This window comes from Anomaloglossus baeobatrachus, chromosome 5 (assembly GCF_048569485.1).
Source record: "Anomaloglossus baeobatrachus isolate aAnoBae1 chromosome 5, aAnoBae1.hap1, whole genome shotgun sequence".
Taxonomy (NCBI): Eukaryota; Metazoa; Chordata; class Amphibia; order Anura; family Aromobatidae; genus Anomaloglossus; species Anomaloglossus baeobatrachus.
Genome location: NC_134357.1, coordinates 325,014,986 through 325,032,435, shown reverse-complemented (window position 1 = coordinate 325,032,435; position 17,450 = coordinate 325,014,986). Strand labels below are relative to the sequence as shown.

Sequence of the window (17,450 nt, the reverse complement as noted above, 5' to 3'; positions counted from 1 at the left end):
ACTCGGACAAAATTGTTCACAGCTGTGACTTTTGAGTGATAAATGCTTCAATTTGAGCACTCTTCTGAGACTTTTGTGACATTTTTAGGGTTTCTACATGCTGCCGGGGGGTCATTTCATAAAAATACTCGGGTCTCCCATAGAATAACATTGGGCTCGGTGCTCGGGCCGAGTACACGAGTATCTTGGGATGCTCGGCCCGAGCCTCGAGCACCCGAGCTTTTTGGTACTCGCTCATCACTAGTAGAGAGGTTATCTCCTATTGTAGTCTGCTCTACACTCATCTATGTGTTCTATTAGGTCTGGTGAACACAGGAATGCACATTCACGATATCTGACATGATGCTGCCCTCATTGATGCCTGCCTTGAGCAGATAGTGTTTATACGCAGCCTATCCTATTATGTCACAGCTGGGACGACTGTGAAACTGCTGGGAGCTGACATGTTTAAAATCCTGATGTTATTTTGTACTAATACTATAACAAGAATTACTTCCCCACAGTGTACAAGAACTTAGCTGCTGAGCTTGAGAGGCCCCTAGTACTGTACTATAAGAACATCAGAGGGGTCCACATAACATCCTACAGTAACTCCACAGGAGAAATGTAGAATTACAGATTTCTTGTTGAAACTAGACAATCCCTAAAATGTCCTAATTTTGAAACATCACAAACTAGGTGTCATGCTGATACAGATATTATCCATCTCTTCTCTATTACAGGGTACCAAAGTTGAAGCCCAAAGAATCAGGCAGAATGATGGTGGAAATTACACCATATCTAAGTGGAAGCAGACAACTCACGGTGGACTTTACTTCCAAACATTTCACAGCTATTAAGGGATTTCACAAAATAAAAGTTGTTGGTGAAGGTGAAGCCCATGAGAATGGTGAAGCCCATGAGAAAATGGAAGTCCATGAGGAAAGTACTGGAGATAATGAGGGTGAAGTATATGAGGAGGGTGAAGAATATGAGGAGGGTGAAGAATATGACGATGGTGAAGAATATGAGGAGGATGAAGCCTAGGGGCCTTTATGTAAGGTTTAGAATGAATTACTTTTTCTTAGTACTGAACTCATTAATTGGATCATTACTTTTAAGCTAGTGTGAGGAAAAGTTCCCAAAGGCTGCCATTTTATTTACTGCATAGGGTCTCATTGTAACAAAAAAAAAAGATCCTATGCTATTCTATGCAGAACAAAAAGTATGACAACGTGTATGTCAATAAATGGGGCCCCATGGATAGATTCAGTGAATGCTCTGGGAGCTTTTTTGGCGAGTCTGTGCCTTGTAATGTTCAGGATTATTGGATTTGGTTTTATTATGTACACCTCTTTTCACATGTAAAGCGCCATGGAATAAATGGCACTATAATAATAAATAATAATAAGAAGAAAGATGCAAAAACATGATGTGAACAATGTTGTGCTTGATGGAACAAGTTACACTGTATTTCAAATTACATATATTAATGCTTTATCATTTATGAGATACAAAGCTATGTACAATACCATTGCAATTTAAATAAAAACCACTAAAGCTTTGTTCATTTTGTGTTTTTAGAGACGTCCTTTTTTTTCGACCACATCCAAAATTAAATTGGTTGCTTAATCTCAATTCATCAAAAATGCCCCACACATTGATGCATCAAATTGTTTATGCCAGAACCCCTGCGTTGAGCAAAACAGTTTTGACTATTTAGAGACTTTTATGCCAGTTTCAAGCAGCCATGACCCCAATTAATTATGACGGGCATTTCATACACGGTTCCTAATGAGGAGCATAAGACATGCCGAATTAATTAAAAGTCCTCTCCTCTTGCTGAATTCTTATCTGTAGCATGCACCTCGATGTACCTCTCCAAAAATACTAGAGAAACGCTTCTGGCGTTGGCACGCCCCATTCTGACTGCTCCTCAGCCTAACTAATTTGGCAGAGCTGCTTAAAACTGACATGGAAGTGCCAAAAGTTGCAATCTTTATTTTTGCGCAACTCTCTATTTTTACATAAACACTTTGATTTTGTGGCCCCAGTAGCTTAGCTACTGAGGGGGGAGGGGGTAGAGGGTGCAATAGCCCAGGGCCCGCGATCACAGGGGTACTTCTGGAACGACTGATACTTTTAACTATATAGGCATGCGTAGCCCACCAATACGGTTAATCTCTGCTGCACAGCAGGGAGACACGATCTCTCTGAACTGCTGCTCTTCAGTCTGTAGACCGCAGGGTACTTTAAGCCTGTAGATTGCAGAATAGCAGAAGATGCCATGTCCGAGGCGCTGGCGCACACGTAGGACATCGGAGTCTCGGCACAGTGACGTCATCACGCAGTGCCGGGACTCTGATGTCCTATGTGTGCGATGACAGCGTGGTGATCTGCCAGTGCTGAAACCATCAGGATCCTGGACCCAGGATTAGGTGAGTTACATAAATATTTCGCTAATGCACATCATCTCATTTTCAAATAAAGATTAAATTTGAGAAAGGAAGAAGCCAATCCATAATCAACTTAGAAAAAGAAGAAACCAAGAGCATTAAAGGTTAAGATATAGATTTTTATTTACTAAAAATTTTTTTATAAAACACCAGAAAATAATACCAATATACAAAAAGGTTCACAGTAAAAAGTGCTAATAGATGGCATACAAGAGGATGAACACTCACATACATGTGAAGGGCATAGTGAGGAAAATTTATATATTTAAATAAGTCTAAGGGAGCCTAAAAATGAATACAGTTAAAACCACCCAACAGTATATGTTAGTGCAAAAGATCAGCTATTAAGGCCCTGTGCGCATGCTGCGGATTTACTGTGGATTTTGCTGCGGATTTGCTGCGGAATTGCTGCAGAAAATGTGTCTAGGTCCCCCTTCACACGCACGTGCCTCCGGTACATGCTAGGTCCGTGCCCACATGTACCGGAGACACGGGCACACGTAAACCCATTAAAATCAATGGGTTTATGTGCACGCACGTGTTCAGCCATTGGCCCGTGCCTCCGTGTGGAGCAGACGTGAGCCCGTGTGCTCCATACAGAGGCATGTCCATATTTCTCCGGCAGCATGGGTGTCACGCGGCCCGCACACGTACCACACAAATGTAGTGTGGATGCGGGCCCACGTGACACGCGCCGGAGAAACACACGTGTCATTGTAAAAATTAAAAAAACACATACCCCCACCAGCCCTGCAGTCTCTGCCACGGTTGTCACCTGCATCCAACCCCCAGTGAATTTGAACAACAAATCTTCTTCACTGGGGGCCGGAAGAAGTGTCAGCGGGGCGTGGCCTGTGCCGGACAATGTCATTCAGCACCACAGACAGCTCCGGAAGAATCAGGTAAGGCAGGACTTTCTGTTCTCCGTGTGTTATTATGTATAACACATGGAGAACACGCAAGTGCCACAAACATGGCACACGGGGAGCAAACCACCCCTTTAATACGTCCGTGAAAAAACGGTTCATTTTTTTCACGTGCATGTGAAGGGACCCTAACATTGCTGCAGTCATTCCCCAGCAAATCCTATTGGTTTTAAAAAATTCTGCGCACACGCTGCGTTTTTTTATACCCGCGGATTTACCTGCGGATTTTCCGCTGCGGAATAAATCAGCATGTCACTTCTTTTCCGCATCTACCTGCGGTTTTTGCCATAGATAATGGTGAAAATCCAAGGGGACCAACTTGCGGAAAATCCACGGCAAATCCACACAAAATCCGCGGCAAAACATGCAGATTTCATTGCGGTTTTGGTGCGTTTTTTTACCGCGGGTGCGGGATTCTTTAAGTGGGTCCATATTTTTCTTAAGAAAAAGCACTTTCTAGTGCGCACAAGGCCTTATACAGTAAATAATTGTAATGGCGGTTAAAAAGTATAAAGATATCCTAACATCTTACCCATGTGTGAATAAACTTCACTTTTTCACTTCACATGTGTGACAAAAAAACCCTCCAACACGCGTTTCTTGTGAATAGATGCTTGCTTCTTCAGGGAAGGCTAGCTAATACATCTGTTGCAGGACCTTAAATAGCAAGTCATGTGACCGTATTGGTGTCAATCTTCCAGGACCTGCCATGAGTGTTCAACCAATCCCCAGACCGCTATAGCAGCGCATGCGCACTGCATGGTGCGCGCCCATCCTCATCCAACCCAGCCATCCAGGGGGAGGAAGAGAAAAAGCACATAGCGACCCCGGTAACCAAGGACACCAAGCACTCTCTCACCCAATAAGGATGCCGGGGAGGACGAAGCGACACACATCCCAGACAGAGCGCAGGCGCACAGCAGACCGGGGGAGACCGAACACTGCATTAGATATCAGACTCTGTAAATGATTATAACCCACCATTTTCAAAATATACATTCAAATCTGGGCAAAAAAATCAACATGGATATAAATAAATCCTACGAAAACAACTCCTGATAGATAAATCAAAGACATAAAACTCATTTTAAATAGATCCACCGAATTCTGTGCCATAGTTTTCTTAAAGTAACAGTTCATAGAAGTCCAAATAGATATACTATAGAGACGTTGTAAATGTAGGGTGTAGCGGAAATTTTTCAAACAAATCCATGATTAAATATATCAACAGGATAAATGAAAGTCCTACAAAAGTAGTAAAAGTACAGGTTTTAGATTATTATATTAATTATGGTGTCAGCAAATCACAAATAGCACCAAAAAAAGGACAATAAAAACAGAATTAAAAAATAGTACATTGTATGCAAAGGACAAATTAGAGTATATAGACAGGATAATGATCGGATCTATAAAAAGAGGGGAAATACAACGCCTCGTTGAGGCCCTTAGCAGTCAAGGTATCCAAGGTGATAATCCACTTAATTTCTCGTTGTGCCAAAAGCCTCCTAATATCACCACCTCTCATACCACAATGAACTACATCAAGTCATTTGACCTTAAAAGACTAAAAGATTGCACACATGGAAGTTTCTAAAGTGGCGCGGGATAGTTTTTAGTTCTGTCTCATTGGTTGCCATCTTCGCCGCGCCAATATCCCTCACATGCTCTCTAACTCTCACTCTAAGCTCCCTCAAAGTGAGAGCAATGTAAACTTTGTTACAATCACAAGTGGCATAATAGATGACAATAGCAGTATTGCACGAGATATGTTCTCTTATTGCAAAGGTCTTTAGGCCATCACTTGTTTTCAATTCAGAGCAGCGAGAGATATTAGCAAAGGAAAGATAGCGACGTCATGGAAAACAGCCTTTTAGCAGACCCAAAGAGCCAAAAACATTAACCGATTTTGGAGGTATGTAATGGCTCATCACCAGAAATTCATTTAAATTTCTGCAACGTTTCACTGTCATAGGCCTCCGACACACATCCGTGCCGCCGGTACGTGTTTGTCATTTTTTGCACGTACCGGCGTCACGGAGACACGTTCAGCAATGCTACCCTATTGTAGCAGACACACACACTTAAACCAACACGGAACATGTGTCCGTGTGCCTTTGTACGTGTGTGTGTTTTTCTACATGCTGACATGTCAGTGTTTTCTCCAGCAGCACGGGTGTCACATGGCCCGCACCCGTACCACACGGGTGTAGTGTGGATGCGGTCCCGTGTGACACGCGCCGGAGAAAACACACGTGTCAGAGGAAAAACAAAAATCTTAACTCACCTTCTCCAGCCCTCCTGTCTCTGCCGCTGGTGTCACTTGCTGCCGACCGCCGCTCATTATGCTCATTTAATATTCACTTCACTGCGGCCGGCAGCAGCAGCAGCGGGGAGACGGGAGGGCTGGAAACCGAAGATCAGCACCACGGACAGCAGGAAGGACCACGTGAGTATGTAAATAACCTGTTCTCAGTATGTTATCACAGATAGCATGCAGAGAGCACACGTGGCCCGCACGTACCAGAGACACGTACTTACCTGCACGCAACACGCAGGGGAAATACGTGTCTCGCGGCACGTGCGTGATTTTGACGTGAGTGTGTCGGAGGCAAAAAAGATTTAAAGGGAACCTGTCATCAGAAATTTAGCTTGAAACCTAAAAGTTTCCCCCTCTGCAGCTCCTGGGCTGCATTCTAGCAAGGTTCCTGTACTTTTTGTGGCCCCTTTTAAACCAAATTAAATACTTTATAAACTTGTACCTTTTGCTATGTAAATTTTGTAAATCGTCCATGGGGGCGGGCTCTCTGCTAACCGTTGCTGTTCCTCCAGCACATTGACGCCATCCCCCCACGCTTCATTTCATCAATCAGGACGCCGCCCACTGCGCCCGAGGTGCCGTCCACGCCAGGATCGCTGGTGACGTGTGTCACAAGCACGAGATTATGGGCGGCGCTGTGATTGCATCGCAAGTGCCCGCCCATAATCTCATGGACGCGCTTTCCCCCACTGCCTCCAGCATTCTGCGCAAGCGCTCGCCGGCCAAATGACCCGACGTCACCTCCTTCCCATCTTACCCTGCAGCAGGGCAAGATGGGTAAGAGGTGACGTTGGGTCATCTGGCCAGCAAGCGCTTGCGCAGAACGCTGGAGGAAGAGGGGAAAGTGCGGTAACGAGGTTATGGGCGGCACTTGCTGATGACACTCACAGCGCTGCCCATAACCTCGTCCCTGCGCAAAAAATCACCAGCGGTCACACGTGCACACAGTGCACAGTCCCGCTACAGTCGCACAGCGCATGCGCGGGACCAGGGGCGGCGTTCTGAGATATGAAATTCAGCGTTGGGGGGCGGCGTAAATCTGCTGGAGGAACAGCAACTGTCACAAGAGAGCCCGCCCCCATGGACGATTTACAAAATGTACATAGCAAAAGGTACAAGTTTATAAAGTATTTAATTTGGTTTAAAAGGGGCCACAAAAAGTACAGGAACCTTGCTAGAATGCAGCCCAGGAACTGCAGAGGGGGAAACTTTTAGGTTTAAAGCAAAATTTCTGATGATAGGTTCCCTTTAAGAGATGGATCTGATTGGAGAACCGGTCAATATTTTGTCATAATGTCCCTCATCTCTTGCCATTTCTCATTGAAGGTAGAAAGGAATCTGATTTTGTTTTGTGAGGATTCTTTTTTTTACCTTCTACCATGCAATAAATCATTTCAGGACACTGACTTGGCTCTCTGATTGGCCTTTTTGATACAATGCCCACTATAACCTCAGTCCCTAAATCTCAACCTCAAATCCTGTGCCTGTCTTTCAAATGAGCTGTCAGAAGAGCAGATCAGTCTCATCCTGAGGTATTGATCAACTGGGACAGTGGAGTTGATATGTGCCGATGTAGCATGCAATAGTGAATTTACTGATATTGATTTTCTGAAAACATTGGTTTGTAACAATCTGGTTTCATCCACAATGATTTTGATGTCAAGAAAATCAACTCCACTGTCACTAAAATGATATGTCAATTTGATGTTATAATTATTAATGTTGAGCCACCCCATGAACCCCTTGAGTTGGGATGAAGTGCCATGCCAGATGATCAAAAGATCATTTATGTACCTCACCCACATTTGCACCAAGGGGGCGGCCTGTGCGCCTCTGTCAATGAACAAACCCCTCTCCCAGTAGCCGAGAAGAGGTTTGCATACGAAGGCGGACAGGCCGCGCCCATGGCGGTCCCCCGCTTCTGCAGATAGAATCTGTCTTTGAAGAAGAAGAAATTGTGAGTGAGCACTTACTCGAGGAGCTCCAGAAATAAGCTCACAAATATGTCCGTCCCAGTTGCTCACCCCCAGAAAAAGGCGGACCGCCCTTAGCCCATCCTCATGTCTTATGCAGATATACAGGGACTCTATGTCAGCCACCACCAAGAGGGTTTCAGAATCCACATGGATCCCATTGATTCTATTCAAGACCTCGGTCGTGTCTCGCACATTGGATGGAAGGGTTTCCACAAGGGGTTTAAGATACTGATCTATAAACTGGCAAAATGGACTACGTAACCACTCTATCCCTGATACAATTGGTCAACTGGGTAGATGGTTGGGATCGTTGGGAATTTCAGGCAACAAATAAAAAGTTGGAATCTTAGGTTGTTTGGTATATAAGCCTTCGAAGACCCCCTTGGTGATGATCCCCTGGTCCAATGCGTCATTAAGAATGAGATATAATTGAGCATAAAACGAGACAATTGGAGAAGAATCTAATTTTTTATAGGTATCCCTGTCTCTCAGCTGCCTGTGGGCCTCCTTCTCATACTTATCTATAGGCAACACCACGACATTGCCCTCCATACCTGCTGCCTTTAAAGACGACATCATCCCTATTTTGTAATTCTGTCAAAGCTTTTCTTTGAATAAAGGTCAAATTATCCCGTGATCGGCGGGTGGAGATCCCCCGTTGCTCCTCAATGACTAGTAAAGATCTCCACCACCGGACAGAGCAATAAGGGGGGGAAATGTCAAGGATTTAGGCAAAATGGAAGTCGGGAACCCACCTGGCAGCCGAGTAGACTGTTTATCCAATAGTTCCTCTAAGACATGGATTGTCCTTTGCTCAGCCATATCACCAGTGCTTTCCAAAGTAGGTCGAGAATACAATTTTGTAAGAATTAATTTACAAGAAAAAAGATGGACATCCTTCGTGGCTGAAAAAAAGGTAAAGGCATTAGTAGGGTAAAAGGTCAATCCCTTTTTCAATACCTGTAGTTGGGCTTCAAAAAACGTGTGTCTAGAAAGATAAATTACCTGAAGACCACCTCCTGATTTGGTGTCCTTGCCATTATTAGCCCTCCATCTATTAGGTTGACGGAGTCTGTTGTTCCACACCATTTTGGTTTGATCCTGATTCCCCCTAATAGGAATTGATCCAACGCCAGTCTGAGGTATATGATGTTATCGAACCTGATCTCGATCTATTAGAAGATGATCAGTGATAAGGGTGGGATCTCTCCCTACCTCCCCTCCACCTATACATCTTGTTTTCTCGTTTATCATTGAAAACTCTCTGTTATTTATGAATCTTTCTTTCCTGAATATCCTTGCCCCAGGCTTCAACTTCAACATCTAATTCCTCATTGAATTTTTTTAAAGCTGCGGTGGTTCAATTTTTTTCAATATCAGTCTGGAGTTCCTGGATTTCTTTTTCAAGGGTGTCAAAAGATTCTTTATTCAACCCAATAAGCAACTCCAAACATTGCCTGGAGCAATTATTTGCTGCATTTTCCCATTTACTCTTAAATTCTTCATTATTGATTGGAAATGATGGGAAAACTTGTATTCTAAGTTCCCTAGGGACAAGGCCCAACTCCACATACCGCTCCAAAAAGGTGCAGTCCCACCAAGTCCTTGTCCTCCGCCTAAGCAGATCCTTCATTCTTGTATATTGTTCCTGTGTACATGGACCATTAGTTTCTAAAACCCTTGTTAGGTCACCCTTTAGCACTTCATTTATTTTACTAAGCCACGCCTCATCGCGGGCCTTAAAGTTCATAGTAGTCCAAGACTGTGCTGTGAATAACACAAGAAGAACTATGAGATACATAAATACAGTATCTTGCGAAAGTATTTGGCTTCCTTGAATTTTTCAACGTTTTTCCACATTTCAGGTTTCAAACATAAAGATAAAAATTGTAATGTTATGGTGAAGAGTCAACAACAAGTGGGACACAATTGTGAAGTTGAATTAAATTTATTGCGTATTTTAAACTTTTTTTAAAAATAAATAACTGAAAAGTGGGGCGTGCAATATTATTCGTCCCCTTTAAGTTAATACTTTGTATCGCCACCTTTTGCTGCGATTACAGCTGCAAGTCGCTTGGGGTGTGTGTCTATCAGTTTTGCACATCAAGAGACTGAACTTCTTGCCCATTCTTCATTTGCAAATTGCTCGAGCTGAGTGAGGTTGGATGGAGAGCGTTTGTGAACAGCAGTTTTCAGCTCTTTCCACAGATTCTCAATTGGATTCAGGTCTGGACTTTGACTTGGCCATTCTAACACCTGCACCTCAATACGTTTATTTGTGAACCATTCCATTGTAGATTTTGCTTTATGTTTGGGATCATTGTCTTGTTGGAAGACAAATCTCAGTCCCAGTCTAAGGTCTTTTGCAGACTCCAACAGGTTTTCTTCAAGAATTGTCCTGTATTTGGCTCCATTCATCTTCCCATCAATTTTAACCATCTTCCCTGTCCCTGCTGAAGAAAAGCAGGCCAAAACCATGATGCTGCCACCACCATGTTTGACAGTGGGGATGGTGTGGCCAGGGTGATGAGCTGTGTTGCTTTTACACCAAACATATCGTTTGGTATTGTGCCCAAATAGTTTGATTTTGGTTCCATCTGACCAGAGCACCTTCTTCCACATGTTTGGTGTGTCTCCCAGATGGCTTGTGGCAAACTTTAACTGACACTTTTTATGGATATCTTTGAGAAATGGCTTTCTCCTTGCCACTCTTCCATAAAGGCCAGATTTGTGCAGTGTACAACTGATTGTTGTGCTATGAACAGACTCTCCCACCTCAGCTGTAGAGCTCTACAGTTCATCCAGAGTGATCATGGGCCTCTTGGCTGCATCTCTGATTAGTCTTCTCCTTGTTTGAGATGAAAGTTTGCATGGACGGCCGGGTCTTGTTAGATTTGCAGTGGTATGATATTCTTCCATTTCAATATCATCGCTTGCACAGTGCTTCTTGGGATGTTTAAAGTTTTGGAAATCTTTTTGTAACCAAATCTGGCTTTAAACTTCTCTACAACAGTATCACGGACCTGCCTGTTGTATTCATTGGTCTTCATGATGCTATCTACGCTTTAAACAGAACACTGAGACTATCATAGAGTAGGTGCATTTATACGGAGACTAAATTACACACAGGTGGCTTATATTTATCATCATCAGTCATTTAGGACAACATTGGATCATTCAGAGATCCTCAATGAACTTCTGGATTGAGTTTGCTGTACAGAAACTAAAAAGGGGACAAATAATATTGCACACCCCATTTTCAGCTATTTATTTTTTAAAAAAGTGTAAAATAAGCAATACATTTTGTTCAACTTCACAATTGTGCCCAATTTGTTGTTGATTCTTCACCATAACATTAAAATTTGTATCTTTATGTTTGAAGCCTGAAATGTGGGGAAAGGTTGAAAAATTCAAGGGAACCGAATACTTTCACAAGGCACTGTATTTCGCTAATGCACATCATCATGGCCAACCCAATCTCCAGACTTGAACCCCATTGAAAACCTCTGGAATGTAATCAAGAGGAAGATGGATCATCACAAGCAATCAAACAGAGAAGAACTGCTTACATTTTTACAGCAGGAGTGGCATAAGGTCACCCAAAATCAGTGTGAAAGACGGGTGGAAAGCATGCCAAGACGCATGAAAGCTGTGATTAAAAATTCATGGTTATGCCACAAAATATTGATTTCTGAACTCTGAGGTAAAACATTAGTATTGTTGTTTCTAAATGATTATGAACTTGTTTTCTTTACATTATTTGAAGTCTGAAAGTGTGGCTCCCTGGACTAGCCAGGTAGCCACAGACAAAACACTCACACACACCCACCCCCCGGACAGTTACATTAGTCAGACGCAAAACCCTTGTTGCGTCCCTCCAGGGTCTGATGGCCACACCAGGTGGGGCGGAGCCAGGCAGTTGGCCCCACCCACCGAGGAGTTCACAGGCCTGGAGGCGGGAAAAGTGACAGTTTAGTCTTGGAGGTCAAAGTGAGAGGAGAAAACACTTGAGGTGTCTGGGGAGGAGCCCAGGCACTGTCAGCAAGGTTGGCAGACAGTGGTGGCCATCTGCAGGAGTTGGTGGAACTCCGCAGAGCCGTAAGGACCGGGGCTGGGCGGTGGCCCACCGGCACCGGACCGAGGAATGGAGTGAAGCCAAGCACACCCAGGCAGGGCCATTGGACCCCAACCGGGCTTGGAGCCGCCGTCAATAGTCAAATCCGAATGTGACAGGAACCCCCGGGTTCCCTAACAACCAAGTCCCGATTGAAGGCAACCGCTCACACCGTGAGGATACACAGCCACCGCCAACGGCTAGAAATCCAAGGACCAGCGCCTACAGGCAAAACGGGCTCCTCCGGTATCTATACACCAGGGAGCGGACTACCGTTGGGAAGCCATAGGAGTCAACACAGTACACAAAGGTGCAGGGAGAGACAGCCACCATCACCTGTCCGGGGAGAGACACTGCAGCCGGCTGCGGGACCCGTCCGTCCAGCCGTTTGGTTTTACCGGAGACTTTGTGCATCTCTCACTGAGTGAGTACACCCCTGCCATACGGCACAGCGCCACGCTGTCACTGCAACCCTGCACCTCACAGACCCTGCCCTTCACACCACCGGGCCCTGGGACCACCAATCCCTACCCACGGAGGGGGAAAACAACATCCTAGCTGCTCCCTACCATTGCTCCCCGGATCCCCGTCACCAGCAGCGGTGGTGCCCATTATCACCACGACCCGTGGGTGGCGTCACGAACTATCTCCCCAAACAAACCACCCCCTTTTCACTCGTGGGCGAGGAGCGCTGCTCGAGTCCCCGGGTCCGGCCCACCGCTCGAGCCACCGAGCAGCAGCAGCAGCAGCAGCCCCGGACCCGAGCGTAGCGAGCGCAGCCCCTCCGTCCGCAACAACTTGGCGTCACGAACAGGATTCGAACCTATCTACTTAGCAGTAGAAGTGTGCCTTGTGGTCTCCGCCGGCGGCGTCCGGCCGAAAATTTTGAAGCGCCGCCATCTTTGGTGTGAAGATTTCCCGCTCGAGCGTCTTCTCCGAGCAGGGAAGGCGCGAAAGCGAGGCCCCGCCCACAACAAGCGGAAGTGTTAGAAAGAACCAAGGGGGGGACGGGAAAAAGATGTCTGTGCCTGACGGAGCCGTGGGAGGAGTGGTGGTCGCAGCGCCTGTAGATGGAAACGGGATAGCCCTTGCTCCGGTCACAAGAGCGGGGGAGGCCGCGGGCCCAGCAGTCGCTCAGGTGATGCCGTTCTCCCTGCCCTATGTGCCCGGTGCTACCTGGCTACCGCAGTACGATGAGAAGCCTGATGCTTTGCAGGTCTTCCGGAAGAAGATTAGCCCGGTCCTCGATTTATATCCCTTGACTGACAAGCAATGGGCAGCGGTAGTGCTAGGGCAGCTGACCGGAGCGGCTGAGCAGGAGACGGAGACCTGGACCGACGCGGACCGGGCCTCAGTGACTACCATTTTCGAGAAACTACAAGTCGCTTTTGAGACCTGGACGGAAGCGTAGCTGCGGATGCAGTTTTATCAGTGTCGACAGAGGCCTGCGGACAATATAAGAGACTATGCCCTGCGTCTGCAAACAGCTCTCCGTACGCTGAAGCGGGTGGACACTATTAATGATACGGATAGCAATAAGATGCTAGTAGAACAATTCCTGCAAGTGCTGGGGTCCGCGGAAGACTGCAAGCAGCTACGGCTGTGGGCCCTAGAACAGCCCGATCTGGACTTTGCAGTGTTGAAGGAGCGGGCCATCAAGGCCCTGCAGGCCCCAACGCCAGACGCTCCTGGGGCGGCCCCATGGCCGGCTGAAACCGCTCCCGTCACGGTAGCACCCCCTCTCCCGGCTCTACCGGCCCCTGCAGCGCCAGTCGGGATGATGGAGGAGCTAGCTGCCCAGGTCCGCCGTATGGATGGAGACCTAGCCAAGATCCTCGCCGCACTCCAGCTTCCGACGAGAGTCAAGCCCCCAGGGAGGATCCAGCTCGCAAACAGTCCGGAAGACGTCCCCTGGATGCAGCGGAGAAGGACCAATGACTCACGGTATGGGCCTCCTATTTGTTACAGGTGCAGCAAGCCTGGCCATTACTCTAGGCAGTGCCCGTTAAACGAGCAACCCCTGTGGCCAAGGGCCAATCCTCAGGAGTAGACACCAACGGCCCCCCCGACTGGTGAGACCGGTATGATGGAGCTCGCCCCATCATCCCTCTGGCAGTGGACGGCATCCCGCTCATGGCCCTTTTGGACACCGGATCACAGGTAACCACTATACCATATACCTTGTACCAGCAGTATTGGGGCACTGATGAACTTGCCCCCTCTGATGATAGCTTGACCCTTATTGCGGCCAATGGACTCCCTCTAACTCAAGTGGGATACAAACAAGTGACCCTGACCGTGGGACGTGCAGAGTTAAAGAATCAAGGGATGATTGTGGTGATGAATGAACCCAGTGATCATACCCCAAAAGTAATCTTAGGGACCAATGTGATGGAGCATTGTATGAGTGAGGTGCTGAGTCTGTTGCAGCAGTTGTTTGCCACAGCAGGAGGAGGTCGACAGAGGGCTGTGCAGCGTGAGATCTGGGCCCTTCTATATCGGCAGCAAGTGAACTCAACTGGTGGAGAGATTGGTGGAGTAAGGGTGATGGATGTTGCCCCCTTGGTAGTGCCACCCCGAAGTGAAATGATGATTTGGTGCAGGGCGGCAGTAGGCCCCCAGGGGCGCGACTACCCGGCAATGGTGGAACCCACGCCTTCTGAACACTGGCCCACGGTGATGGCAGCCAGAGGGGTGGTTGACGTTAAAAAGGGGAGAGTGCCTGTAAGAGTGCTGAATTGTGGAGAGGAGGAAGTCAGGCTCCCCCGTTACGCTACCCTTGCCAAGTTGCTCACCCTAGACCCTCACACCATTCACGAAGCCGTCCCTCCTACCTCAGCATCCCCTGCCAGTAACCATACAACCCTCGGAATGGGAGAATGAGAAGGCCTACCAGATTAGTCGTGACCAGGGGAAGACTTCAGCCATGGTTTCCAGGGACCACCTGAAGAGGTGTCCACATCTATTGAGGGTGGCAGCTGAGGTCCCGGCCCCCAGGCCAACCGGGAAGAAGGAAAAAGAGGTGATCCACACAGTGATGGGTGATTTCCCAGCGGACTGGCCTACACAGAACGGCGCGGTGATTATTCCGGTAATAATGTTCCCACAACACGTGGAAGAGACGGAGACGGAGATGCCCGCCAGTGAGCCACTCGAACAGGCGCCCAGGGACGCACCGCTACCCCCCTCCCCTTGGGTCTCCACCTGCCATACCTGCCATAAGGGTGGAGGAACTGGCTGTCTCCTCTGTCCCCTTGCCCTCCACTGATACCACGGGGCCCAGAAGGTCCACACACCCCAACCTAGGTCGACCCCCACTTAGGTACAGGGAAACTACCATCTATGGGAATCGTATGTTAATTGTGTAAATATGTGAGTGAATGAAAATGAATCAATCCGAAAAATCACCTGATTACCGTCCGAAAAGAGAACCGTCCCCGTTGGGACTGGAGTAGTCCCTGTTGCTAAGTTCGTCCCCATACCCACATGAGAAACTCCACATCAACATGGCCGAGAACTCACAGGCCACCCACGAACTTGTGGGCTTGTAAATAATGTTGTGAGATGGATACCGTTGCCACCTCCGGAGAGGCTAATTTGGAGGATGGGCCTGGAGGAAAGAGATGGCCCAGGCCTGCCACTACCATAACCGGTGGAAATCCTCCGGGGGTCAGGGGTCCCCCATGGACGTGGGGTCCCCTGAAGTGATAGCCGGGTGCGAGTTACCGTACCAGTTCCCGCTCGGGCAGCCTGAACCTGGACTGGGGTCAAGGGGTGCTGCCCACTTCTTAGGGGCAGCATCACGGCTAGGTTGCTTGGGTGGGAGAGTGGAAGACATCCGTCCATCCGTCAGTATTAAAAAATGTTTTATATGTGCAACGTTTAAAGTGACCTGAAGAATGCTTATGTTGATATGTTTACCGTTTACTATGTTATTTATATTTTTGCAGTTTGAAAAATAAAACCGGTGATGGACGGGCAGCCCGCGGACGGTCTGCATTTCACCAAGGGGGAATGTGGCACCCTGGACTAGCCAGGTAGCCACAGACAAAACACTCACACACCCCCACCCCCCGGACAGTTACATTAGTCTGACACAAAACCCTTGTTGCCTCCCTCCAGGGTCTGATGTCCACACCAGGTGGGGCGGAGCCAGGGCGGTTGGCCCCACCCACCGAGGAGTTCACAGGCCTGGAGGCGGGAAAAGTGACAGTTTAGTCTTGGAGGTCAAAGTGAGAGGAGAAAACACTTGAGGTGTCTGGGAGGAGCCCAGGCACTGTCAGCAAGGTTGGCAGACGGTGGTGGCCATCTGCAGGAGTTGGTGGAACTCCGCAGAGCCGTAAGGACCGGGGCTGGGCGGTGGCTTACCGGTACTGGAACAAGGAACGGAGTGAAGCCAAGCACACCCAGGCAGGGCAATTGGACCCCGACCAGGCTTGAAGCCGCCGTCAATAGTCAAATCCGAATGTGACAGGAACCCCCGGGGTTCCCTAACAACCAAGTCCCGATTGAAGGCAACCGTTCACACCGTGAGGATACACAGCCACCGCCAACGGCTAGAAATCCAAGGGCCAGCGCCTGCGGGCAAAACGGACTCCTCTGGTATCTATACATTGGGGAGCGGACTACCGTTGGGAAGCCATAGGAGTCAACACAGTACACAAAGGTGCAGGGAGAGACAGCCACCATCACCTGTCCGGGGAGAGACACAGCAGCTGGCTGCGGGACCCATCCATCCAGCCGTTTGGTTTACAGGAGACTTTGTGCATCTCTCGCTGAGTGAGTACACCCCTGCCATCCGGCACCGCGCCGCGCTGTCCCTGCAACCCTGCACCTCACCGACCCTGCCCTTCCCGTCACACCACCGGGCCCCGGGACCACCAACCCCTACCCACGGAGGGGGAAAACAACATCCCACCTGCTCCCTACCATCGCTCCAGGGATCCCCGTCACCAGCAGCGGTGGTGCCCACCTTCACCACAACCCGTGGGTGGCGTCATGGACTAAATCCCCAACCAAATCACCCCCCTTTTCACTCACGGGCAAGGAGTGCCACTCGAGTCCCCGGATCCGGCCCACCGCTCGAGCCACTGAGCAGCAGCAGCAGCGCCGGACCCGAGCGTTAGCAAGCGCAGCGCCCCGCCGCCCGCGACAAAAGCAATGCATATTTTTTGTTATTTTGACCATTTCTCATTTTCAGAAAATAAATACAAAATGTATTGCTTGGAAATTCAGAGACATGTTGTCTGTAGTTTATAGAATAAAAGAACAATTTACATTTTACTCACAAATATACCTATAAAGAGAAAAATCAGAAAAACTGAACATTTTGCAATGGTCTCTTTTTGCCAGAGCTGTATATACAAGGATGTCAGACAGATATACCAGGATGGGGGACATATATACTAGGACAGGGCATATATATTATGAAGGGAGACCAGGATAGCGCACATATATACCAGGATGGGGAACATATATACCAGAATGTGGGATATATATACCTTGATGGGAGCCTGATATATCAGGATGGGATATAACAGGGTAGGTCCAGGATGGGAGACATATATACCAGGATCGGAGACATATATACCAGGATGGGGATAGATATAGCAGGATAGGGACACATACTGTACAGACCAAAAGTTTGGACACACTTTCTCATCTCTAGAACAACTATTAAGA

At 47.7% G+C, this 17,450-nt stretch overlaps 1 protein-coding gene across 1 annotated transcript in view; it reads left to right on the top strand.

Moving 5' to 3' along the window:
- LOC142311401 (protein-glutamine gamma-glutamyltransferase E-like) overlaps positions 1 to 1,537 on the top strand; it is an 80,129-nt gene extending 78,592 nt beyond the window's left edge. Inside the window, exon 13 of the mRNA XM_075349788.1 lies at positions 723 to 1,537. Coding sequence (XP_075205903.1) covers positions 723 to 1,026 — 304 coding nt within the window. The 3' untranslated portion in view covers positions 1,027 to 1,537. The remainder of the gene's footprint in view (positions 1 to 722) is intronic.
- The last annotated feature ends 15,913 nt before the right edge of the window (positions 1,538 to 17,450 follow it).